Genomic DNA, 27660 nt, shown 5'->3' on the forward strand with positions numbered 1-27660 from the left:
TAAAAAATGAAATTAAACAGTGAGAGAGAAATATATTGGGAGGAGCAAGGGAGAAATGGAATGGGGCAGGTTATCTCATTAAAGAGGCAAATAAAAGACTTTCAGTGGAGGGAAAAAGAGGGGAGGTGAGAGAAAAAACATGAAGCTTACTCTCCTCACATTCAACTAAAGGAAGGAATAAAATGCACACTCATTTTGGTATGAAAACCTATCTTACAATACAGGAAAGTGGGGGAGAAGGGGATAAGCAGGGTGGGGGGGGATGATGGAAGGGAGAGCAGTGGGAGGAGGGAGCAATTTGAAGTCAACACTCTTGGGGAGGTACAGGATCAAAAGAGAGAACAGAAGGAGTGGGGGGGCAGCATAAGATGAAGGGAATTATAGTTAGTTTTACACAACACGACTATTTTGGAAATCATTTGCAAAACTACACAGACACGGCCTATATTGAATTGCCTGCCTTCCCAAAGGGAATGGGTGGGGAGGGAGAGATGGGGAGAAGTTGGAACTCAAAGTTTTAGGAACAACTCTGTTGAGTAGTGTTCTTGCAACTAGGAAATAGAAATACAGATAATGGGGTATAGAAAGGTTATCTTGCCCTACAGGACAAAAGAGAAGATGGGGATAAGGGAAGGGAGGGATGTTAGAAGAGAAGGCAGATTGGTGACAGGGGCCATTAGAATGCTCTGTATTTTGGGATGGGGGGAGGGGAGAAATGGGGAGAAAATTTGGAACCCAATATTTTGTGGAAATGAATGTTGAAAAGTTAAATAAATAAATTTATAAAAAAAAAAACAAAACAATGGAGTTCAAGTTACTAATAGGTATTAGAATCTCCTTTGAAGTCATCAAAGAAATTGCTCATCCTTCATTTCTATGTGGCTCCACTGCCTCTCTTAATTTTATCTAAAATGCAGTGCCACAGCATCTCTTCACATGGAATGCTCATGCCACCCCTGACTTCTTCCTTTGGATGTTTCCTCCATCCCCGCTGCTTTTCCTTCTTATTGGCTGGGTACTCCCAGAACTTCCATTTTAAAGTGGGCACCCAGGCAGTCATGGCTTTATTACTCTCCCAGCTGCCTTTTTGACTCTCTGAAATTTCCCTACAACATTGTGTCCACCTCCCCTCAGCCAGTACTCTCATCTCCCCCTTCTACCAAATACACTTTTCAGCTTCTTTGTATTTGTCTTTTCCAATAAGAATGTAAATACTTTAAGAAAAGGAACAATCTTCCTGCTTGTTTTTGTTTTTATAGTGCCTGAAATATAGTTAACTCTTAATAAATGCTTGTTCACTCACAGAATGACTTAGGCAGCTCTGCCTGGACCAAGTAACCTAAGAAATAAAGCTAATACGTCAGGCAGCTAAGGGACATTCATGAATTATGGTTACATTTCTACTTTTAAAAAAACTAAACAGCATGGTAAAGTGGGGGAAAGAAAAACCACTAAGCTTTTATTATGAAGACATGGCTTCCAATCCCAAGTCTGTCACTGATTAGTTTTATGACCAAAGGCAAATCTCTCTGAGTCTCAGTCTCCTCTCCAGGAAAGAGGCATAATAATACCTCCACTGCTGACCTCAAAGAGTTGTGAGGAAGAATGCATTCTACAAACTGTAAAAGTTCTATATAAATGCCAACTATCATTATTTAGCCCAACAAAGTCGCAAGAGATGAAAAGGCACTTTAGGAAGCATTTGATATGCAGTGATGAATTTCTTTATCTTTAATCATGGCTGTAAAAATCTAGCGAATACTCTTATGTTTATTATATGAAATAGTAATAACAGCGTAATTGTTGATGACAATAAGCACTTGTATTCATTTTGCATGGAGAGTTTGTAAGGCACTTGCCTCATAATAAACCTGTTAAGAAGTCAATAACATAAGCATTATTATTTTCCATTATACATATGAGGAAACTGAGGCACTAATAAGTGCCTTAACCAAGTCACTTCCAGCTGGTGTCAGACATCATTTTCATACTCCAGTATCTTCTGATTTCAAGTCCAGACATCCTTCCACTACAGCACTGAAATCTATAAATTTGTATTCAGAGTGCCTAGCACAATGCCTGAAACAAAGCAGGTGCTTAAAAATAAGTGCTGACTCAAGAGTTGATTGAATTTAGAAAATATCACCTTGGCATTTGCCACATACAGACTGAGTAGGGTAGAGCCTTTGTTCTGATTCTCTAGGTACTTCTGATAAATAAACATTAGTTTCAATCATTTTTTTGTTCTAAATTCCTACCTATAAGTGGTTTCTGAAACAAAAGAAGAAATCAAGAGAGCAACAAGATAATTTTGATTCACAGTACACAGTGCCTGGCTTATAGTAGGGGCTTAATAAATATATATTGATTGATTGACTTTAAATTATATTTGTTCATATTTTCAGTCAATGGTTACGATCACAATATTATCTAAAAGGGAAATCCATTTTAAACACATCTACAAAAATTCAAAATATACTGAAAAAATAAACTGAAACTTACTCAATTGCACAAAGACGAACAATAGAAGTAAACCTGGTGGTGAGCTTATGCCTTCCTAATCTTCCTCCAGCTGACATGGAAGCTACCACTTGGATGTTTTCCAAACCCACCCATTCCAGATTTTCATCATAAAATCCTTGATACGTCAGCACCTTTTCCAAAACAAAGTATGAAATTTATTTAAAATACTATAAACATCTATAAATATATGGCTTTCAAAATGTTTTCTTAAATAATACAAAAGTATTCTAAAAGTACAGCTAATAACAATTTTCTATGTATTCCTATGTACTTTCTATAAACCATTTACTCATGCTTTAAATATTTTTACTTCACCTGAAGGGGATATTGTTAAACCACTGCACTAATAACATATAGTTTTGAAAAATCTTTTCACCCTGAATATGAAAAACCATAAAACACAGGAAATTTCTTTTTTGCTAGCCAAGAGCTAATTTTTTCAGTGCATGTATTCCAAAATGAATATGAAGTTGCTAAGGCAAGGACACAAACAAAAGCTTTAGTTTAATTCCATCCGTATATATTATTGATAGTGGGGGCATGCCCCATCCCTTGGTGTGCAGGATGAAGCAAGAGCAAACAGAAGGTGCAGATAAAGGAGGAAGAAGGGGAAAAGGAGAGGTTTTCCGCCTTTTGCCTCAGGAAGACAGGCAGAGAAACTGACTGAGCCAACCTCAGTCACCATGTAATCCAGTTCTGGCAGGGCAGAGACTTCTCCCCCATAGATCTTAGAGAAAACATGACAGAAATGAGTGGCTTAATTAAGAAGGAAACACTTGATCTAACAGCCAAATACAAAATGAACCACAGGAGGAGAAGAAAAAAAAAAAAGAAAGTGAACATTTATTAAGTGCCTACTGTGTGTCAGACACTGTGCTAAGTGCTGGGAATACAAGAAGAGATAAAAGATTATACCTTCCCTCAAGGAGCTTAGCAGTGTAACGTGGAAGACAACGTGTAAACAAATATATAAAAAACTACCTACAGGTTAAATTGGATATAATTAATAGGAGGAAGGCACTGGAGTTAAGGACTGGGAAAGGCTTCCCGTAGAAGCTGAACAGACAAATGAAAGTGAGATAATATAATCAGAAAAAAAAATGAATGTAAGTGAAACAGAAATGGATGGTGTTTTCTTTTACACTTTATCAGTTAAAGGAGATTTCCTCAACAGTCACTCAGTTGCATAAAACATGATAAAAAAAAGTGAATAGTTACTGGTATACTCAAGATTGATGCAAATGTTGGGGAAATAACACTCCATATTCTGCTAAGGACTATGCCTATGGCCATTACAGTAGTCACTGTACTTGCGTAAATGTCTTCTCTTATTCCCATCCCTCTAGCTGTCCAGTGTTCCTCACTTAGGATTATGTACCAATTTAAGGTAATTCCATTTTATATATTGTTGACACTCAATCTCACCTGGAAACATATCTTTTATTTAAAGTACTATTCCTATGGGACTTACTGCCCCTTCTAAGCAGTCATATTTTAGAACACCTAATTAATGATTACATATGCATAGGGTATACCTATAAGCATATTTTATTCTCAACTTCTAAATGTTCATCCACATATTAAGTCTGAGCTCCCTCCATAAAATAGATTTCTAAATGAATTAAAAACAACAGATGAATCTAAATTTATTGTTAAAAATTGGTAAACTTTTAACATTTCTTTTTTCAGGACCTGTTAAACCATTTTTTTTTCTTTATTAAATAAATTCCTTTCTTGAATAAATTCTTCAATAAAATAAATATAGCCATTCTAATATTAGTTCCTGACCATCTGATATTGGTAACAGACTACCAGGTTAATAAATTTTTTTTTTAATTTAAGGTGCTAAACCTTAAACTGTACATACAACTTTGTAACCAGAGGCCAAAGATAATTAATTTTTCTTCCTTATAATGTAATTGAATATATGAGCAATAGTTTCATGTCTTGTTCCAACTGGTCATTTCTAGTGTTAGATTCTAAATCCCATTTGGCATTTAGGTACATACTCAATGGTCTGTGATATTCTTAGAGATATTTTAGAGGGACTGCAAGGAGGTGACTGGAGACAAACTCTATCTAACCCCTTTGTAATCCTAACCCTCCCCATTAGTGAAGGCAACATAGGTGCTACCAATCCCCATTGGTCCTATTCTAACAGGGGGCACCTCTAAATATTCTACTTGTGTACTGACCATAAACATCTTCCTAGGCTTTGGGGAAATATTAACTAGAATTCTGATTGTCTCTGGGGATTTAAATGTTTTAACCACAAGACTGTCACTCTCTCTTAAGTGGAATCATTTTAGAGGCTAATGAGAATAATGTGCCTTAAATTCAGTTATGATAGCACTGAGCTTTGGAAGCAATATGGGCAGATTTTAATTTTGTTTACATGTATTATGTCATTTTAGTAAGAATTTTAAGATTTTGTAATGAAAACATATTTAACTATGAAAAATATAAATTATTGAATTCAGGAGTACCTTGACAAAGGTGAACCTTCTGGACAAATGTACTAACTTCCAAAGATTGAGAGAATAATAAGTGCATGACATTGTAAACAGAGTACCTATCCTGGAGTCAGGAAGACCTAAGCTGAAATTCAGTCTCAAACTCTAATAAGCTGTGTGACACCTAGTCTTAAATCAGTGAATGGGCACTGACTCAGTCAACTAAGACCTGGGAAAGACCCTAGCTTGAAAAGCACAATGTCTCCCACTGTATCCAGGGCCATGTCCAGTCATCCTGATCTAGATCTTGCCACTGGACCCAGATAGCTCTGGAGGAAAGAGTGAGGCTGGGGACTTTGCACAGTGCTGCCTCACTTAAATCTCATTCACTAGCACATCATGGCATCACCTTCCTAATGTTGTGGTCCTCTTTGAGAACCAAAAACAAACAACAACAATGACCCTGGGTAAATCACTTAACCCTATTTGCCTCACCTATAAAATGAGCTGGAGAAGAAAATGGCAAACCACTCCAGTATCTTTGCTAAGAAGAAGTCAGACAGGATTAATTGATTAAATAACAACCAACATAAGAGAGCTGAAAGAGACCTGAGAGATACTCCCTGTATCAAGCTTCTCTCCTCTCCAACCCATCCTCCACAGAGGACCAAAGTGATATTCCTAAAGAACAGCTTTGACCATGTTATTCCTCTACTTAACATACAAAAATGATTTGTTCACTCCGAAAGAGAGCCAATGACATTACTAGCACTACAGTAGTGTCTTGACTTACACATGAATTGGATATGAATGGGCAGAGTTAGGAAAAGTCACTGGCTCCATTCTCTCCTCCAGAGTCAATGAAGTCCAAAGGCAAGACAAAGGTCAAGATGACTGGTAGTGACCCAGAACGAAGTATGTGACTTTGACCTTGGCCTTTCTAAATTAAGGTATTTCCCAGGTTTCAATTTATCTGAGGCCACTCCCATTCAACATCTAAGCTCTGGGTAAGATTTGAGACAAATGATGACTCAGTTTACCATCAGAGAGACACTGGTCTGGGAGAAGACCTTTGGAGTTTCTAGCCAAAATAGAAAACAATTGCTATTTACACTCATTCTAAGCCATAAAATCCTAAACAATAAGCCACAGATGCTTGGGTTGAGGCTATTATGAGCCATTCAGTGAAAATCAGGATGATTTGGGTTTTAAGGTTAAAGTGGAGTAACTCCATTTATGACACAAGGGGCTTTGAAAAGCTTGTATTTTCAGAGCTATATTTCAGGAAATCAAAAATGAAAACCATGAAGGACAAAAAGTAAATTGTTCTAGTTTTCAAAATAAAGTAAGAAAAATTATGAAGGAAGAGGAGAAGCAGACTACATACTTGTAGTAAGGCACACATTTAAGAAATATGAGCTCTTATGCTTGGCATTTAAAGTCATTCCCAATATGGCCTACTTTTCACATCTTACAACAGAATATTCTCTTTCCTGTGCTCCGTGGTCCAGACACACTGATCTTCTTGCTATTCTGTGACCACTACATTCCATCTCTCATTCCTGTACCTCAGCTGCCCACAATGCCCATAATGAACTCACCACCTCCCCCCTAAGAATCCCTAACTTCCTTCAAAACTCTGCTCAAGGACTGACTCCCTCTTATCTAAGGACTTTCCTGACCCTTTCTTCTCCAGTACATTGGTCACTCAATCACCCCCACTCTCCCTTTAATCTTTAATCTCTTCCTCTCTAATAGATCATTCCCTGATGCCTACAAAGATATCTCTCACACAGTCTTCTTAAAAAGGCCTCAATTGATCTGAACATCCCTGCTCTTTTACCTAATCTTTCTGTGGTGCTCATCATCTGAAATAAATCATAAAAGATGAATTAATTATTTAGTGGTGAGCAATACTGTGGTAGGGGAATGGGCAAAGAATTCAACTAATTTCATATTACTAGTTGGACAAAAAGAGAAAAGTAGGAGGCAGAGGTCACATAAGAAGCAAAAGGGAATAAACAGGAATGAACAGAAATCCCACCTATTACTAAAGGAATTAATACCTAAGGATTTGAGTGAATAATTCTCTGTCCCAGAACCAAAGAAAGAATTCTTCTAGTTTTAGTAAACCTACGTATTAGAGTCAATGACTTTTTTCTTTCTTCTTTTGTTTTCTGGAGGAGGGAGAACTGGGCAAAGGGAGTGGATAGCATTATTATATCTAGGATATGCCATGGAAACTAAAACGTTTTATTAGATGGGTCTTGGAAGAGCTAACTACTTCCTAAGGAAAGCTGTTATAAATGGTGACAATAGGATAAACACATACCTTCTTGTTCTAATAGCCTACCCTTCAATTCCCTACTTTTTATTCTAATAACTGAAGATTCTCTAACAGATCAGAATATTATTTCTACAAGTTGAATTAAAGAAAACTAGATATGCCCAGAACAGTTTATAAAAGGCTTTTCAATTATTAAAATAAAACAAATGGACATACTCACCTGCTGTAGGAAAGCAACGAGAGTGCTGGTTCCCCATTTATCAAGCTTAGGTAGGTTGATATCTTTTAAGTATAGGACCAGCCTTTCACAGTCTTTTGGCCTGTATACTCTGCCGGTATTAGTACTGATTACCATGCAAGTCTGACTCAGTTTCTGCAGGAGATGTCGAGAAGTAGTCTGTGCGCTGCAATGAACTGTAGCAATTTGAGTGGAACGGAGTTGAGAAAAGGCGTATCGAAGCAGCATTCTAAAAAAGGTTGAAATAAATGAAATTTTGAAAGCCATAAAAATACAGTGTTTTTTAAATAAAATAAGAAACTCCTTTCTCCAGTCCTACTATAATGCCTGATCCTAGGAAGGAATTTGTATTTTATAAACCTTTTCAAAGTGTTTTGAAGGTTATGCCAATGTAACATGACTTATGGCTGGTTCTAACATAGTCCTAGTAACAGAATGAGTCTGATCTCTGAAAGACAACAGCCTGTACCTTATGTGGTAGATACCAAATAATTTCAGAAAAAAATAAAATTCATTAAATTCTAACAGATAGGAAGCAGGTGGTTTCCAGTAAAGACATCATTTCTTCATCAGCTTTATACAATCTACCAGTAATTTGTTAGGGCACTGATCAAGAGCAATACCAAATTGGAAGAATAAAAATGATAACAGTACAAAGTTAAAGTGATTCTGAACTGACATTTAAATAAGCTATTGATACCAAAAAAATAAATAAGAAAAGAGTAAAAGAAGAGACATCAACACTATAGCCAATTCTTAATGATGTTTAGCCAAAGTAATTTGTTCACTACACAAAGAAACCAAAAGAAAACCCTTTAACCTACAAAGGAAGTCCTGGTTTAAAACAAAATCTCTTTAAGAAATCTTAAAGAAGATGATGGCAACAAAAATATGAGGGATATCACTTTACAAAATAGGAAGTGACAGAGAAAAATAAGTTTACTGAGAGCATTTCAACAGATACAATTAAAAGCATACCATCTCAAGAGTACTTAAGGATAAGCTGTATAGAACAGACAAAACAAATAAAAAGAACATGAAAAGATGTCAAAATATGCACATGTATCATATATGTGTGTGAATGGATATATAAAAGTATGTGTGTGTATATACAAATGCATATAATATACATACATACTACACATGCACAAACATACATGGTAGCTAGGTAGAATGGTGCAAAGAGTGCCAGGGCTGGAATCAAGAAGATTCATCTTCCTGAGTTCAAATCTGGCCTCAGACACTTACTGGCTGTGTGACCCTGGGTAGTTGGCCCATTTTCTTATCTGTAAAATGAGCTGGATAAGGAAATGGCAAACCACTGTAGTATCTTTGCCAAAAGAACCCCAAATGGGCTCACAAAGAGTCAGAAACGATTGAATACTACTGAATAACAATACAGGAAACTAATATATATTTGGGAAAAAAAGACATGTAAAAATAGTCATCAATTTTTAAAGCCTATAATTCCATTTCAAATGTCTATGATAATATCTAGTTCCATTATTTTACAAAATAATTATTAACTAGAGGGTTAAGTGAAAGACTTACATTTCATAAGCATGTCATATATTCACTTAAAAGTTTACTTGAATCTTCCATTATTTTTGTAAGTGCCTTATTGAAAGTAAAATCTTCCCAGAAATCTAAAAATTAATCATTAGCAAGATTCTGTCATCTAGCAAAAAGAAATTTCAGTCACAGGAAAAGAAAAGGATCTAATTTCCATATCGTGTTTCTTTTCCAAGTGGCTAAAATGCCAAAGGACTTTCCAGAATACAATAATTTATTCAAAAGGAAAACAACAAAAATTCTTAAATATACTACAAAATATCATAAACTCTTGGTATAAGTACACAAAAATATGCCTTAGTTCACATTATTCAGTTCTTACCCTTTTCCACATCCTTCTGGTCCTACAAGAATAAAAGGCTGCTTAGTATCAGAGCCTAACCATGGTCTGAAATAATCTAGGCCTCTCTGCATGTCTGGAGTCTGAATGACCGGGAGAGTTTGGCTATTACTGAAGTCATCGGCAGTCAGATTTTCTGGTTTCTTCAATGAATAAGATGCTAAACGTTCTCTAGTTACATCATAATATGTGTCCATTGGTTTATGAGGATCTGGTGGTGACTCTCGTACCCAGCTAAAAATCTTGAGAGGAAAAAGAAAGTTATGACATTTGCCACACAGCAGCAAACTTCAGTTGTAGAGAATTATCTTAAATACTAACAAATGATACTACTAACTCTAACAAGGAACTACTAACTCTAAAAGATACTACTAACTCGAACTTAGTGAAAATACTAAATGACTTTTTAAATTAAAATTTGTGTCAAATACGTAATCTTAATAGTAATGTTAAGATTCAGGTTAATTCTATCCTTTTCCTTACCTCCATATGCAATCAGTAGCCAAGTCTTGTCAATTCTGCCTCTAAAATATTTCTCCTATTTATTCTCTGATTTCAGCTAAAGTTATAACCATGTTAGTCCATGCTTTCTTTAGCTGAAGATGATATGAATTATGATAAAAATCTGCTAACCTATCTTTCGTCTTCCAGTTTGTCCCCTCTATAAACTATCATTCAGAAAGCTATCTTCCCATTACGTTTGATCAAATTACTTCACTATTCAATAACTCAGTGTTTCTCCACAAACTCTCTTTCCTGATATGAGGGTTAAAAGTGAATGACAAATGACAAGAAAAATGATGTTTTGGGACGAATATAATACAAAAAAAGCCACCAATTACCTCTTTGGTGAGTTCTAGTCTTGATTTCATGTTAAGATTTCCACCAAGTCCCCTCATCAAGCCAATAATAAATTCTTCTCGACTTTTGCACCCATGCAGATGAGACAAACCATTCATCACAGTTCCAACCAAACTTGTTTCCACAACATAGTCATTCTGCAGAAGAAAATTTGAACAAGAGAAAACAAATGGTCATAAGTCAACAAATATCAGAGTAAAAGCTTCTAAATTCTTCCACAAGTCACCTTTAAACCCTTATCACTTAATAGAATTTTATCCACTAAAAATAAGGTCCAGAAGTCAACTCTACTTTGCATTTGAATAATTTGATATCTAAATTCAAATGAGAAATAATAGTAAATGTCCATCACCTTGGGTATATGGCAGTCTATTAATTTGTACTGTAGGGACCTAATAGATAAAGGGCTAAAAAATGATTAAGATACATTCTAAGAATTCAAAAATCTACAAAAATGGGCAAATTATTGAATACTAAATTTATATAAAACTTAGTTTCCTTCCATAATAATAGAAAGCCTGAAAACAGTATTTGTGTTAATAGTTATGAGAAAGAGGGTAAGAAGATAGTTAGTTAGATGGTTAAGTTGATTTTTATATAAAGATAGACTATTTCTTTAGTGAAACATCACCAATTTTGTATTCTGTCAATTATTTCTGCTGTGAAGATCATAAACTCTTCCTTCACAATTCTTGCTTCTCTTTTAAACCATTCTGGAACTTCCTACTATGGTCTCAACTCTTTTGGGGATCTACAAGGCCCTCTGCTTCATCAGGGGTTATATTTTTTGCTTTGTAACATATATTCATATATATCTTGACTCTTCTGGCAAATCTGGAGGTCATGATCTCTTCTATTATTGATGTTGTCCTTGGTTTATCTGTTTCAGGTCTTTAATCACCAGGAATCAGGGTACTTGGGAAAACAGTCAAGAACCACAAGAACCACAAAAACTAGAAGATTCTTCAGGTTCTTGCACACTGTCCAAATCACTGGAAGAATTCTATATATCTCTGATCCATTTTCAGCAGTCAACAGAACTGAATCATTATGAACCTAGTCTCATTCAGACTCTATCAAAGCAAATCCATCTTTCTACAGCAGCACATAGCAGCGATTTACTTCCTACAGTGGATGATTCCTTAAGAGAAGCATGCTGGTTTAAAGGAGCCACTCAAGGAAATATAAAGAATGAGGATTTCTCTAGCAACCATGTCCTTACAATGTTCAAAGACAACACCTGTGCCCAACAATGATCCATGAACCAGATCTCTTTTATACTCCATCCTAAGCACAGTGTGTCCTGGAAACTCTTCATCCCTCAAAGACCAGCAACAGCAGCATTGGGACCTGCAGCATATCTATCTACCAGGTATGGTAGCCTATTTCACTGGTATTCCAGACTAAGAAGAATGGAAACATGAGGAGAGGGGAAAGGAGGAAAAATAAACTTGATGTGGCATATGAATTGGGCCTCAGTATTCTCCATATCCAAAGAGAAACACCAAGTCAAAAAAGACTGTTGGTGGTTGATAGATCCTGCCTTTTCCTTATTACATGACTATACATTGAATTTCTCATGCAAACAGTCCACTCTTACTTACAAAACAGGCAGCTGATGTTACTTAAGAAGAGGTCTTTAATCAAGTTTTTTTTTTCCTCCTGAAATCTCTGGTACTTTTCAGTCTTTAAATAAAAAAAAAAATTTCCCTACAGTTCAATTTTGACTCCTCCACTAACTGCAATTTCCGTAGGTAGTAGACCTCAAAGCCATTTCAGCCTCCTCCCAAGCTACTGCCCAGAGTCTCTCTGCTCTACCTAGAGAGTGGCTTGGTGGAGTGAGATACAGTCATATCAAAGGTCCTGAACCAGTTTTTTTGGTTCCTCAGTGTTCTGGTTGAACCCTAAATTCTGCTGTGGCTGTGAGCATCATGCTGCTGTCCCAACCAGAACAAGCTTCTGCCTTTCACTTCTGCTCTTCAGAAAGAGGTGGGATAGAGCTGAGTTCTATTACAAGGACATGGGTTGGCTTGTTCAGAGACAGGGAGGGAGGTGCTTAGTGAGTGAACACATGAAGTGTTAGAGATTTTTCTTTGCTGCTGTTCAGTTTTCACCTCATTAGGGTTCCTGGTGTCTGGGACTGTGGAAAAAGCTGAAATTACTTTATCTCTTGCACCTAACTGTGCAAGAGATAACTTGGAGAGGTCTGAGAGGTCACAAGGATGACAGAAAATGTCTAGTCTTCCATCTAGTTAGTCATATGACCCATTTTTATTTTCTTCAAAGGCAAGTGATTAAGATGAAAAAGGATTGCGAAAGGTTTCTTAAACAGGTGGGACTTTAGCTTAGACTCATGAGGAGGCAGAGATGGAGAAGGAAAGCATTCTGGACATTGGATATAGCTAGCATGGTATCAGGAGCGGGGAATGTCTTCTGTATGAATCAGCAGTGAGGTCAGTATCACTAGGTCAGAGAGCACATGGAGCACAGTAAGGTTTAGGAAGAAGAAAATGTAGGAAGGGGTAGGTTATGAAAGCCACAGAGAGTCAACCAGAGGATTATATATTTGATCCTGGAGATGATAGGAAGCCACTAGAGCTTAATGAGTAAAGGAGTGACATGATCAGACCTGATCCTTAGAAAGTTCACTTTGACAGCTGAATGGTGGATGAAGTAGAGTTGGGACACTTCTGGCCGGTAAACCAATAAGTAGAATATTACAATATTGCAGGTGGAAAGTGATAAGAGCTTGCACTGGGGTATAAGTGGCAGTGGCAGAAGAGATAAAGTGGCACATATGAGAAATATTGCAAAAATAAAATTAATAAGTGTTGGAAATAAATTGACCATGGAAGGCAAGAGTGAGTAGTAGAAGATATACAAAGATTGTGAGCCCAGGTGACTGGGAGGATAGTGGTACTCTGACAGTAAAAGGGAAGTGAATAAGAAGGAAGGAGTTTGATGATGAGTTGTTGGACATGTTGGGTCTAAAATGTCTATGGGACATCCTGTTTGAGATGTCCAATAGGCTGTGGGAGACACAAGACAGGAGCTCAAAACAGAAGTTAGATGTAGAAGTAAATGTAAGGATGATCAGTATAGAGATGAAAACTGAATCTGATTGAGACAATAGGGAGAAGAGACAGGTCAGACCATTGTTAGTGAGCATGACCTAGATAAAGACCAAGCAAAAGTGACTGAGAAGGAATAGTCAGAGAGGCACGAGAAGAACAAAGAGAAAGCAATATCCCAAAAACTTTAAGAGAAGAGACTATCAAGCAGATGACGATCAAAAGTGTCAAAGACTACACAATGATCAAGAAGAATGATAGTCTGAGAAAAAGTCATTACATGTGGCAATTAAGAGACCATTAGTAACTTTGGAAAGAGCAGTTTCATTTATATCATGAGATCAGAAGTCATTCTATAGAGTTAGAAGAGAGTAAAAGGAGAGGAAGGGGAGGCACCTTTAAGAGGCAGCCTTCTCAAGGAGTTTAACCACAAAAGGCAACAGAAACATGGGACAAAACCTAGCAGGAATGGATGGATCAAGTGAGGATCTATTTCAGGATCAGGGAAACAGGCATGTTAGTAGGCATTAGGAAAGTAGTCAGTTGACAGGGAGAAATAACAGATAAGTGAGTGAAGGAAGATGAGAGAGGGGTCGACCTGATGTGATAAATGAAGGCAAAATGGAATGGTATTGCTTGTGCATACAAGGGGGTTTGCCTTGACAAAAAGAAGAGCCACTTCATTATATGAGAAAGAGGTGAAGGAGGACAGAGTGGCAAATAAATGATGTGAAATGAGAAAGAGGAGAAATAAATGGTCCAAAGTTTTTTCATTAAAATATGAGGCAAGTTTCTCAGCTGAGAGAGTAGGGGGAAGGGAAGCCCTGGGAGGTCTGAGATCTGCTGTGGTGGGTGGGACTGGGAGTTAACTAGAGAAGAGCAAAAGGATTGCCTTGCGTGATGATATGTAATATAAATTTGTAGTGGACCCCCTTAGCATGGTTTGTGGGTTTTCTTTAACTTCATTTAGCAACCAGCGTGTAGGAGCAAAGGCAGTGGATGATGGAATGATCCAAAGTTGACGCTTAGAAGGGCAGATTCTTTGACAAGATAAGAAGACAGTGTAGGAATGAAATGATGCACCATGGGGTCAAAATGACAAAGGGAGAAGAGTGCAGTTAGGGCAGGGGTGATGGCCTGAGAACAAAACCAAGGGGTTTGAGGGATTGAAGATTACAGTGTGGACAAAAGAGTTTACAGATGTCAGGTATGGGGAAAAGTAGAATGACAAAGACTGGGAATAGATAAGGGAATTTCAGAGTTCATAAGCATGAAAATGGGGCATTTATGGGTGATGGTAATATCAAGGATATGACTGAGCATACCCTTTGTATATAACTGAGGTGGAATGGAGGAGCAGACTGTCTCAATGAACAAACTGAGGAACTGTGAGGTGAGGTGTGTGAGGAAGCATCAGTATGTATACTGAAGTCCCCCTGTATGAGAACAGGAGTTGACAAGATAAGAAAGATTGTGAGCCAGGCATTGAATCCACTACAGAAATAAGGGAATGTCCTCTGGAAGGCAGTCAGTAACTGCCAGAATTTTGCTCAGGCCATAGAAGTGAACTGACTGAACCTCAAAGGAGAAGAGGTTATTTAGTGATAGTGGTAAAAGAAGAACCTGGAAGTGGCAAAAGGGAACAATGAGTATTCTAATTCATCTACCTTGATCAGTTAGTCAGCTGGGAAGGGTGGATGTAGGGGGAACAAAGGGGAGAGATTATTGAAAGTGCAACCAGTGCTAGGAAAGGAATTCAGTAAGGCTGCATCAGCAAGAGGGCACCAGGTCACAGTGAGATCCAGAAGATGGAAGAGGAGTGTGTGAAGGAGAGGGAATAGGTTTAAAAGGAATGGTATTACGAGATTGGGTAGTGGGAGACAGAATGGAGTCTGAAGGATAAAAGCCTGGAGTTCAGAATCTCTGGGATGGAGAAGGTAGAGGAATAAGTTCAGTCTAGAGGCTTTCTTTATCCATAAAGGTTTGGCTTCTGGGTGGAGTTCTCTCAGGGTCTTAGGCACTTAAATTATCACTATTCTCTTGAAGCAAATTTTAAAACCCTAAGATTGACTTTAGTATCTTTAATTTTACCTCGCTGTAGAATTTTGTCTTTTTTTCATGGTCAGTATAAAAATGTAAATCAAAGTACTATGTACAAAGTACCAGTAATATTGTAAGATGATCAGCTGTGAATGACTTAGCTATCATCAGCAAAGCAAGGATCCAAGACAACTCTGAAAGAATAATGATAAAAAATTCTTCCCATCTCAGAAAAAGAACTGATGGAGTCTGAAAGCAGATTGAAGCATACTCTTTTAAAACTCTTTTATTTTTCTTCAGTTTTTTGTCTGTTTTCCTTCACAACATGACTATTATGGATGTTTTACATGACTACACATGTATAACCTATATAGAATTGCTTGCCTTCTCAATGAGGGGTGGAAAGGAGGGAGGAAGGAGAGAATTTGAAACTCAAAAATTTTAAAAACAAATGTTAAAAATTGCTTTTACATGTAACTGGGAAAAAATAAAATACTAAATATAAAAAAAAAAAAAAACAAGAAAAAATGTAAACCAAAATAGTCTAGGCAAATTTTCAATAAAGAGTAGAAAACCCTATCCTTTTTCACCTTTGTTTCTAAGAGGTAACACTTAGAGATAATTATAGTCTCTAACAAACATTGACTAAAAAGGCAAAATACAGAGTTTTTTTCTTCCCAAAAGAAATGAAATCTGAATAAAACAAGGGAGGAATCAGTACTGTCCAGGAAACTCCCTGACCTTTGGCATACAACTCAGCTAAAACTTTTATGTAAACAATTATTCAAAACTATCCAGTCACCAAGCTAATTAGATTGTAATATCCTTAAGGGCAGGAACTGTCATCTCCCCTTCCCCTTTTCTTCCCCTCCTCTTCCCCTCTCATTTTTTAAAACCCCAATGCCTAACAGTATCTGGTATACAGTAGATGAAAAATAAATATTTATTGACTCTTAATGTTTGACCAATTTCAAAACTGTATGTGAGCTGCAAAATAAATATAACATGGAAAGTACAGCAACTCTCTCTGTGAGCTAGTAGAGTATACTTTATCGCACCTAGAATCCAAAGGGAAAAATCAAGATAAACATGTAACTGTCAGCAAACTAAGTGATTAACCTGACCTGTTTAAGAACCCACTGTAAAGCCTTTTCAAAATAATCTCCAATCCAGTTTTCAAGATTAGTTCTATATTTATCAGGCTGGTTCCTCAACCAAGATTTTATCAAAGAATCAAGATCCGTCTCTTCATCACTAGAAAAAATAAAACACAAGCATTAAAATGATCATACAATCAGCAATTATAAACTTTTAAAAATAATATCATTTTTGTTCTCATTAAAATTTAAGGTTTTTTTCTCTGCTTATTTTATTTATATATTATGTAAATTACTAAAGAACTAAAAGCAAAAATCATCTTTGCTTGAAGACCTCTAATGCATATTAGCCCCCTGTCAAGACTGTGTTTTCTGAATAAATGAAAAAAGATGAATTACATATTGTTTGCTTCCTCATTGAATGTACTATACTCTCAAGCTAAAATACCCTAATATCTCCTCTGTTTTTACTCTTACAATATTCTCCACTATGTCCAGACTCACAGTATGGAAATTAGAAGGCTTTTCTAAAGTAATGACTTCTCCATTTTTCCACTGATAAAAATCTTAACTATGCAATACTATATGATGAGAATAATGTAGTATCTATGATTTAGTAAATTCTTGAGTAGATAATTTTGAAAAATATCCATGCTAATTCTGGGAATCAGATTGTCTTTTAAACCTATTTTAAAGTACATGTTACATAATTATCATTCAAATAAAAAAATTAAATGTTCAAACATTCAAACATTTTTAATCATGATACATGATCTCAAAACAGATAATTTTCAAAAAAGAAAATCACTAATAGGGGTTCTCTGCACAAATGACTGCAAGATAATATTAAAGAAATTCTAGTACTCATTTTAAGAGGAATACTGTAGACTTTGTCTCTGTAATAGGATGGGAGGAGGGGTGAGAAGAATGCTGAAATTCTATTTTTGTTCATACAGCATGTTTATGTCAAAAAGGCCTCGTAATCATCAAAATGAACTATATCTTTAATTAGAATTCATTATTGTGATAAGATGTTTTGTTGTTGTGTTCATCCTTTTTTTTTCCAAGAAGACCATGCCATCAGAGAAATGATGACATGACTTGCACTTGACTTTGTTTGGAGTGAGGGAGGGCTATGCAGGTCACTAGCCTCACTTTTCCTCCAGAGCCATCTGAATCCAGTGACCTGATATTCATCAGGATAACTGGAGGTGGCCCAGGATGCAATGGGAGACCTGGGCCTTTCTAGGCACTCACTTAGAGGAGGTAAGGCCCACTGAGTGAATAGGCCTCTTTAAGAAGTAGTTGGGCCCACTGCCCATAAAATATCTGTAAAAAAAGAACCACCGGCGAATTCTGGAGCAGCAGAAGCCACAGAACAACGGAGCGGACGAGATTTCTGCTCCAGAGAGCCTGAAAACCTTTCGCAAAAGGTCCTTCGCGCCCCAGACCCACAGCAGAGCCCAACCCTGCCTTGGTGGCGCAGCGCGGAAAGCAGCAGATCCGAGCAGGCTTCAAGGACGGGATCTCCAGCGGCCGCACAACTCCCTCCACCCACAGGCGACGGGGGTCGGTGAGAGAGTCTCTTTGGCGGGTCGAGGGGGGAGTGGGGTGCCCCCATGGCTCGGGCCCCCTCGGGAGACAGAAGCTGAGGGGCGGCAGCAGACCGGGGCTCCCCAAGCAGGCAGGAGCCTGGATCCATTGTTGAAGGTCTGTGCATAAACTCCCTGAGGGAACTGAGCCTGAGAGGTGGCCCTGCCCCCACCTGAGCATCTGAACTTAATCTCACACTGAATAGCAGTCCTGCCCCCGCCCAAAGCCCTGAGGCTGGAAGCAGCATTTGAACCTCAGACCCCAAATGCTGGCTGGGAGGATCAGGAGGCGAGGTGGGTGTGAGGAAAATATTCAGAGGTCAAGTCACTGGCTGGGAAAATGCCCAGAAAAGGGAAAAGAAATAAGTCTATAGAAGGTTACTTTCTTGGTGAACAGGCATTTCCTCCCTTCCTTTCTGATGAGGAAGAACAATGCTTACCATCAGGCAAAGACACAGAAATCAAGGCTTCTGTGTCCCAGCCCACCCAATGGGCTCAGGCCATGGAAGAGCTCAAAAAGAATTTTGAAAATCAAGTTAGAGAGGTGGAGGAAAAGCTGGGAAGAGAAATGAGAGACATGAAGTCAAAGCATGAACAGCAAAACAGCAAAATGTTGAAGAAAATAACACCTTGAAAACTAGCCTAACTCAATTGGCAAAAGAGGTTCAAAAAGCCAATGAGGAGAAGAATGCTTTCAAAAGCAGAATTAGCCAAATGGAAAAGGAGATTCAAAAGCTCACTGAAGAAAATAGTTCTTTCAAAATTAGAATGGCACAGATGGAGGCTAAGGACTTTATGAGAAAGCAAGAAATCACAGAACAAAGCCAGAAGAATGGAAAAATGGAAGATAATGTGAAATATCTCATTGGAAAAACAACTGACATGGAAAATAGATCCAGGAGAGACAATTTAAAAATTATGGGCCTACCTGAAAGCCATGATCAAAAAAAGAGCCTAGACATCATCTTTCATGAAATTATCAAGGAAAACTGCCCTGAGATTCTAGAACCAGAGGGCAAAATAAATATTCAAGGAATCCACAGAACACCGCCTGAAAGAGATCCAAAAAGAGAAACTCCTAGGAACATTGTGGCCAAATTCCAGAGTTCCCAGGTCAAGGAGTTTTGGGGGTGTAAGCTCAGTTCCATGTGGACAGTCTCGGGCGGGTAAAGGTGAGAGCTTCTAAACCTTAGAGTTCTCATGAGGCCCCCCAGGGAATTGAGGAGTGACATCTTGTGTATTTCCGCCTCTTCCCGTGAGAACGTGATGGGAGAGAGCATCCCCGCCCTCGAGACTGTCCCGGATCTGGGCACACCTATTGTTATCTAACAGGCACGGTATTCAGGTGCAAACTATGCGGCAGGAGAGCTTAAGTAGGGTCAGGAAAGCCCGAAGGCGCTCTGAGCGCTGAGGGGCCCTTACAGGACAGAAGGCCCCTTTTCCTCTCTTCGCTCTTCCCTCCCCCCTCTCTCCCCACTTCCACTTCTGCTTTCATTCTCTTACTGTAAGATCTTTGCCTCCTTGGGAGATTTCTCTCTCTCTCCTAAGGAAGAGTTCCCCCTGCACATGTAACCAGGACCCTGAATAAAGCCTAACCCTTGTTCGACTCCGGAAAGTCTCTTCTCTCATACGTTTATCTGGTTTGGCCAGTCGAAGACCTACGATAGGTAAGGTAAGACTCGGGTAGCCCTCAGGCCTCTAGGCCTGGCAAAGGAGAAAATATTGCAAGCAGCTAGAAAGAAACAATTCAAGTATTGTGGAAATACAATCAGGATAACACAAGATCTAGCAGCTTCTACAATAAGGGATCGAAGGGCATGGAATAGGATATTCCAGAAGTCAAAGGAACTAGGACTAAAACCAAGAATCACCTACCCAGCAAAACTGAGTATAATACTTCAGGGGAAAAATTGGTCTTTCAATGAAATAGAGGATTTTCAAGCATTCTTGATGAAAAGACCAGAGCTGAAAAGAAAATTTGACTTCCAAACACAAGAATGAAAAGAACCATGAAAAGGTGAACAGCAAGGAGAAGTCATAAGGGACTTACTAAAGTTGAACTGTTTACATTCCTACATGGAAAGACAATATTTGTAACTCTTGAAACATTTCAGTATCTGGGTACTGGGTGGGATTACACACACACATACATGCACATACGCACACATACATAGAGACAGAGTACACAGAGTGAACTGAAGAGGATGGGATCATATCTTAAAAAAAAATGAAATCAAGCAGTGAGAGAGAAAGATATTGGGAGGAGAAAGGGAGAAATTGAATGGGGCAAATTATCTCTCATAAAAGAGGCAAGCAAAAGACTCATTAGTGGAGGGATAAAGAGGGGAGGTGAAAGAAAAACATGAAGTCTACTCTCATCACATTCCACTAAAGGAAAGAATAAAATGCACACTCATTTTGGTATGAAAACCTATCTTACAATACAGGAAAGTGGGGGATAAGGGAATAAGCAGGGTGGGGGGGATGATGGAAGGGAGGGCATGGGGAGGAGAATGCAATTTGAGGTTGACACTCATGGGGAGGGATAGGATTAAAAGAGAATAGAAGTAATGGGGGACAGGATAGGATGGAGGGAAATATAGTTAGTCCTATACAACACAACTATTGTGGAGATCATTTGCAAAACTGCACAGATTTGACTTATGTTGAGTTGCTTGCCTTCCGGGGGGAAGGAGTAGAGAGGGAGGGAGGTGGGGAGGTTGGAACTCAAAGTGTTAGGATCAACTGTTGAGTAATGTTCTTGACACTAGGAAATAAGAAATACAGGTAAAGGGGTATAGAAAGCTATCTGGCCCTACAGGACAAAACAGAAGACGGAGACAAGGGCAGAGAAGGATGATAGAAGAGAGAGCAGATTGGTCATAGGGGCAATTAGAATGCTTGGTGTTTGGGGGGGGAGGGGATAAAAGGGGAGAAAATTTGTAACCCAAAATTTTGTGAAAATGAATGTTAAAAATTAAATAAAAAAAAAAAGAAAAATGAATAAATTCATGGTAAATGGAACAAAATTTTAAAATAACATTTTTAGCAGAGGAGAAAAGAGCATTCTTGCAAGAGGAAAAAGTGAAGATATCCTCTTTTGCAGTAATTAAATAAATTTTGTTTTTCATTTTCTAAATAACTTTATCAAGCAAATGTCATAAAATGAACAGCTAAAATTACACAAATAACCATGTATTACAAAAAAGCTCTTATACTACAAATCAAAACAGGAAACAAAATAATGAGGTATCTTATTTAAAATAAATTGTGAAAATGATGATTCATTTAATTTATTCAGTGCTTCATTTTTTCTTGCATGTCTAAAAAAAACGGCTGAAGAAGATAGTCACACAACATATTTCAAATATTCTCATGTCTTACCTGAGAAATATCATTCCCATTCTAGATATCGTGGCTGGAGAAGCACAACTTAAGTCATGGGTTTCAAATACAAAGTTAACATTTGGGCCAAATTGAATCCTCTCCCCACTGGGCATGGTGAGTAGTCGGTTATCATCTAGTACAGAATTCAGAGATTCTATCCACTCAGGATCAATATCACCATCACAGATTATCCATGAGTTGATATCTATTTTCAAACCAAAGAAACAGATACAAAACCAAAATTAATAGAAGAATCTTGAACAGGAAAGTCGTCTTTTTTGGTCCTTTAAAATGATTGGGTTATAGGGGCAGCTAGGTAGCACAGTGAATAGAGTGCTAGCCTTGGAGTCAGGAGGACCTGAGTTCAAATCCAGCCTCAGACACTTGATATTTACTAGCTGTGTGACCTAAGGCAAGTTACTTAACCCCAATTGCCTTATCTTCCAAAAAATAAAATGATTGGGTTATATTTCTGCCAAGCCTAGAGGCCTGTATTGGGCTACCCGAGTCTTTCCTACCTCACCTCCGAGGTCTTCGGCTGGCCATGCCGGATGCACGTATGAGAGAAAGGACGTTCCAGAGTCGAACAGGGGTTGAGCTTTATTTCAGGGTCTGGGTTACAAATGCACGGGGGTCTTCCTTAGGAGGAAGAGGGGGAGATTTCCTAAGGAGGCTAAGCTTAAGGGATTGGAAGTAGAAGTACAAGCGGGGAGAGAGGGGGAGGGGAGAGAGGAAAGAAAAGAAGCGGAGCCCTACTGTCCTCTTTGGCTCCACACGTGCTAAGAGAGCTTTCCGGCTTCCTCAATCCTACTTAATCTTCAGCCACACAGTTTGCATCTCAATACCGTGCTGTTAGGTAACTAGGTGTGCTCCAATCCGGGACGACCTCGAGGGCAGGGAGACTCCACCCATCACGTATCTCCCGGGGAGAGGCGGAAATACCCGAGCTAGCCGAGCTAGCTCAGTCTAACCTTCTCGAATCCCCGCTGTTCATGGAGGGCCTCGTAAGACTCTAAGATTTAGAAGTCCCACTTTTACCCGCCCGAGACCGTCCACACGGAATTGAGCTTCCAGTCCCAACATATTTCGATAAAATAATATCACTTAGACTGATTATACACAGAAAAATGTGACGGGGAGAATTGTGACTTATTATGCTAATTTACATTTCATACAAACCCCAATGAAATACTTCAGAACAAAAAATTCACTTCAGTGAAAGAATATACAGTAGTCTACATTTATTAAATAAAGTAATCCTCTCAACTTTGCTCTGTGAAGACACAGAAAAAAATAAGTTTTATCCCTTAAAATATTGTTTTCAAATTTATGATTCAGAAATTACAAATTGAGATTATAATTTCAGAGGATTATCAGAGCTCACATCATCTTTAATTTTAATTCCAAATGCAATTTTGCCATTCTGACTATTCAGGAAATCACCAGGATATCAGCCAAACAGTCAAAGTTCAAACATTCATTAGCAAGTTATTTTGGGTGCAGATAAAAACTCACCTAAAATAACCTGGCACCTCATTACAGTACTGTTTAAGGTAGAGTACAATTTAGTACAAAGAGGGAATATCTCAGCCTCTATGAAAATGAACAAAACTACTTGTACTGTAAATGTTAAAATGGACAATACCATAAGGATGTCAGAATCCTTCAATGTTAAATCAACTGATTTATTGAGCACCCACTCTGTAGAGAATAATGTGTTAGGAGGCACTAAAGGAAACATACTCAAATGATCTGTAATCAATCAAAGTATATGTTCCTTCTAAAGATAAAGATGAGGACCTAACCATGCCTGCCCATGCCATAAATCTCTTGGCCACGTACTCCCACAAGTTTGCCACCATCAGAGAGGCCACTGGGAGGGCATTAATTGTATTCTCTTGATATTGAAACAAAACTACAGTATTATCTATTAACTTTCTTTGGTTTGTCACATAACAAAGTGATCTTTTTTCATCTTACATTTCTTTGATGTCATCCTTTTTCAAGGTCCTTCACAGTAACTTACGTGTGTGTTATATAGCAGGGGTGAGGAACCTGCGACCTTGAGGCCAAATATGGCCTTCTAGGTCCTTAGGTGCAGCCTTTGACTGAGTCCAGGTTTTACAGAACAGATCCTTTTATTAGGGGATTTGTTCTGTAAAACTTGGACTCAGTCAAAGGACCACACTTGAGGACCTAGACAGCCACATGTGGTCTAGAAGCTGTAGGTTCCCACCCCTCTGTTATAGCCTCCCATGTAGCTTTCTCCATTTCCCTCTTAGTGAGACTCATTTCTAATTCTTCAGAGAACAGTGTTCCATAATTCAGTCATATAACACCTTGAGTCAAATAAAGGATTAAAAAGAAGGACCTGTGTTTCTGGGAGAAATTTGGAGTCATTAAAAGAATCTAGCATTTCTTTCTGTTACCACTGATTTCACCCACATGCTCACTACCACATTTCTTCCCTCTGATTTATGGATGACCTTATAGGAATTTTTCTTTTCAATCTATGAAGTCACATGTCTCCTTGTACTTTTACCTACTCTGTTCCTTTTGAATAAAATATGCATTACCAAATTCATATTCCAGGCATGGATTTTATTCCATCACATGTTAGTGATATCAAATTTCCCTCCTTGCATATGAATTTCTAATTCTTGCCTGTTAGGCATAATTTGTGCATATACATCTGAAGTCACATATTTTTCTACTGATTCATTTCTTGACTCCCCTTTTTTTTATCTTTGCACTGGTCATCCCATGTGCCTGGAATGGACTTCCTTCTTATCTCTACTTCATAGAGTATTTCTTCCTTTAAGATACAGCTCAAACACTATCCTATATAAAGCCCTCCCTGAGTCCTCCACCTGCTAGTACCCTTTCTCCTAAACTATCATATATTTAACTACTTCATACATTTTTAATCACTTTATTTTTAAATATGTCTTTGTCATCTCCCCTGATAAAAGGTAATCTCTTTGCAAGAAAGAACATTTTGTAGAGCCAAGATGGCAAAGAAAAGTCTGGATGTTGCCTAAGCTCTCCTCAGTTTCCCTTGGAAACTAATTAAATTAAATCAAGACTCTAAATGGATTCTGGAGCAACAGAATCTACAAAAAAAAAAAGTGAAAAAATTTTCCAGCTTAAGATAACTTAGAAGAACTTTAGGAAAAGTCTGTCTCACTTGAGTAAAGGGGAGCATAGCCCAGCAAAGATAGTGTCTGGGCAAGTCAGCTGGAGGCTCGTAGCCACAGTACAAATTAGCAAACAAGTCCCCTTGGTCCCGACATAGCAGGTTAGTAGCACAGCAGGCCAGCTGTGAGGCCTGCAGGTCCAGCACTGAAGGCAAACTGAAGGCCAATCCCAGAACCCCTGGCACAAAAAGCACCAGTCCACCCCAGCACAGTGGGCAAGCGGCCAGCACCTAAAGCCCCAGTGCAAAAAGTCAGCGACCAGACCTCTGGTCCCTAGCACAAGTTTCGGACAACAGACCCTGAACAGAGCTCAACATTAGAAGTAATGAAATAGGTTAAAAAGTGAGTAAAAAACAAGAAGCTACTAGGGCAACAGGAAAGATCAAAACTGAGAAGAGGAAAACAATGTCAAAATGACAACATAGAAAGCCTCAGTGGGGATGTGAATTGGTCTCAAGCTCAAAAGGCCTTCCTGGAAGAGCTCAAAAAAAGGACTTTAAAAATTAAATAAGAGAGGTAGGAGAAAAGTTGGGTAAAGAAATGAGAGTAATGCAAGAGTCAACAGCTTGGAAAAGAAAAGACAAAAATTGACTGAAGAAAACAATTCCTTTAAAGAATATAATTGACCAACTAGGGGAAAAAACCCACTGAAGAAAACGACTCCGTAAAAAGTAGAACTGATTAAATGGAAAATGAGGTAAAAAAGCCAACTGAAGAAAGTAATTCCTTAAAAATTAGAATTAGACAAGCAGAAGCTAATGATTCTATGAGACATCAATCAATCCAACAAAATCAAAAGAGTGAAAAACATAGATGGAAATGTAAAATACCTCATTGGAAAAACAAATGACCTGGAAAATAGATCCAGGAGTGATAATTTAAGAATTATTGGACTACCTGAAAGCTATGATAAAAAAAAAGAGCCTGGGCAGCATCTTTCAAGAAATTACTGAGGATAACTGTCCTGATATTCTAGAACCAGAGGATAAAAAAGTCACTGAAAGAATCCACCAATCAGCTCCCAAAAGAGATTCCCAAATGAAAACTACAAGGAATATTGTAATCAAATTCCAGAATTATCAGATCAAGGAGAAAATACCGCAAGCACCCAGAAAGAAACAATTCAAATATCAAGGAGCCACACTCAGGATTACACAGAAATTAGTTGCTTCAATATTAAAGGATCAGAGGGCTTGGAATATGATATTCCACAAGACAAAGAAGCTTAGATTATAATCAAGAAGCAACTACCCAGCAAAATCAAGTATAATCTTTCAAGGGATAAGGTGGACATTCAATGAAAATAAAGAACCTTAACCTTCCTGATGAAAAAACCTGAGCTGAACAGAAAATTTGATCTTCAAAAACAAGACTCAAGAGGAGCATAAAAAAAGGTAAACAGGAAAGAAAAAAATGTTATTCAATAAGGTTAAACTGTTTATATCCCTACATGGGTAAATATACTTATTCTAGAACCGTATCCATATTAGAGCACTTAGAAGGAGTATACACAGACAGAGGGTGTGGGTATAAGTTGACTTTGATGTAATGATATTAAAAAAAAAATTAAGGGATTAAAAAAATTATTGTACTAGGAAAAGGGGGGGCAGAACAGGGTAAATTACATCACATGAAGAGACACAAAAGATCTATTACAGTAGAGGGAAAGAAGGGAGGGGGTAAGCACCATTCGAACTGTGCTCTCCTCAGAATTGGTTCAAAGAGGAAGTAACATATATACTCAGTTGGGTATAGAAATTTATCTTACCCTATAGTGAAAGAGGATAAAGAGGAAAGAAAAGTGAAGGGGTTGGACGGGTTATCATTGCTATATTTTAGCTACAGTCTAGAAATACAAAGCCCAAATGCATATATTTTCTTAAAACTCAAGACATCAGGGGCAGATGGGTAGCACAGTGAATAGAGCACCAGCCCTGGAGTCAGGAGGACTTGAGTTCAAATTCAGCCTCAGACATTTGACACTTATTCACTGTGTGACCTTGGACAAGTTAATTAACCCCAATTGCCTTGCCTTCCCCCAACAAGAAAAAAAACACAAATAAAAACTCAAGACATCATCTTCTTAACCAATCTTTATGCACCACTTTGACATTTGTGATCCATGTTTAATATGGTGATAAGGTCCACCCCATGACAAAGCTGGTGAAGAACAGCAGAGAAATAAATGAATGAGTAGGACAAGATTCCAAGACAGATGGGGCAGAGCACCTGCATAGTGGGAACAAAATATTGGATACTGAATTTGAGAGAGGAAGCCAACTGAGTTCAAATAGTAGAGGCTGGTTCCATCTTTACAAGAAGTGACAGGAAGGGCAACCAAATTCAGAACCTCATAAACAGATCAATTCTGGCTGCATAAGGCGCAGTTCTATCACCTTGTCTTACAATCTGTACAAAGAAACTGTTGGCCCTGTCCTGTACTAATGTCCATAAGATTATATCAGCATTTTGGGAGCTATGATGAATAAACTTTAGCAGGCAGCAGGTAGCAGTTCAGCTTTATGGCAGTTAGAAAGGCCAGGTGGTACTTAGGGTCTAGTAGGCAAAGCATCAGGGTAGATGGTAAGGTATTAGATATGGGGAGAAACAGCAGGGCAAATGGCTCCCAACCAATGGCTCTTGGGAATGGGGTAGTAGACCAAGGAGTGAAGTATGACTCTGGATTACGTTTCAAGAAGGTGAGGATAGGGTAGGAATTGTGGGTCAGCATCAAGTCAAGAGTTGGCGTCTACCACCTTGTGGGAATTGAGAAGTCGGTCTAATAAATGGGTGCTACTTTACTTGCACATTTCTAAGCTCCCAAAACACAGAAAAAGAAAGATCTTGTAGAGAAGACAACAGACAAGTCTGAATGTAAGCATATTTAGCAACAGCAGAAAGACCAGAAGCGGGGATGAGAGAGATTCTGAGATCCTTTCCAACACGTTATAACTTTCCTTATTAGAACTAAGGACTATTTGGCCTTTTACAAACATAAACAT

General features: G+C 38.2%; 1 protein-coding gene across 7 annotated transcripts in view; it reads right to left on the reverse strand.

Moving 5' to 3' along the window:
- DYNC2H1 (dynein cytoplasmic 2 heavy chain 1) overlaps nucleotides 1–27660 on the reverse strand; it is a 413209-nt gene that overhangs the window by 261013 nt on the left and 124536 nt on the right. For all 7 annotated transcript variants that reach the window (XM_072611238.1, XM_072611237.1, XM_072611242.1 and 4 more), the window contains 6 exons: nucleotides 21459–21666; nucleotides 16510–16639; nucleotides 10256–10411; nucleotides 9396–9655; nucleotides 7484–7730; nucleotides 2503–2654 (listed from right to left, as the gene is read on the reverse strand). In XM_072611238.1, the coding sequence (XP_072467339.1) occupies nucleotides 2503–2654; nucleotides 7484–7730; nucleotides 9396–9655; nucleotides 10256–10411; nucleotides 16510–16639; nucleotides 21459–21666 (1153 nt within the window). The remainder of the gene's footprint in view (nucleotides 1–2502; nucleotides 2655–7483; nucleotides 7731–9395; nucleotides 9656–10255; nucleotides 10412–16509; nucleotides 16640–21458; nucleotides 21667–27660) is intronic.

The sequence above is a fragment of the Notamacropus eugenii genome, chromosome 5 (genome assembly GCF_028372415.1).
Source record: "Notamacropus eugenii isolate mMacEug1 chromosome 5, mMacEug1.pri_v2, whole genome shotgun sequence".
Taxonomy (NCBI): domain Eukaryota; kingdom Metazoa; phylum Chordata; class Mammalia; order Diprotodontia; family Macropodidae; genus Notamacropus; species Notamacropus eugenii.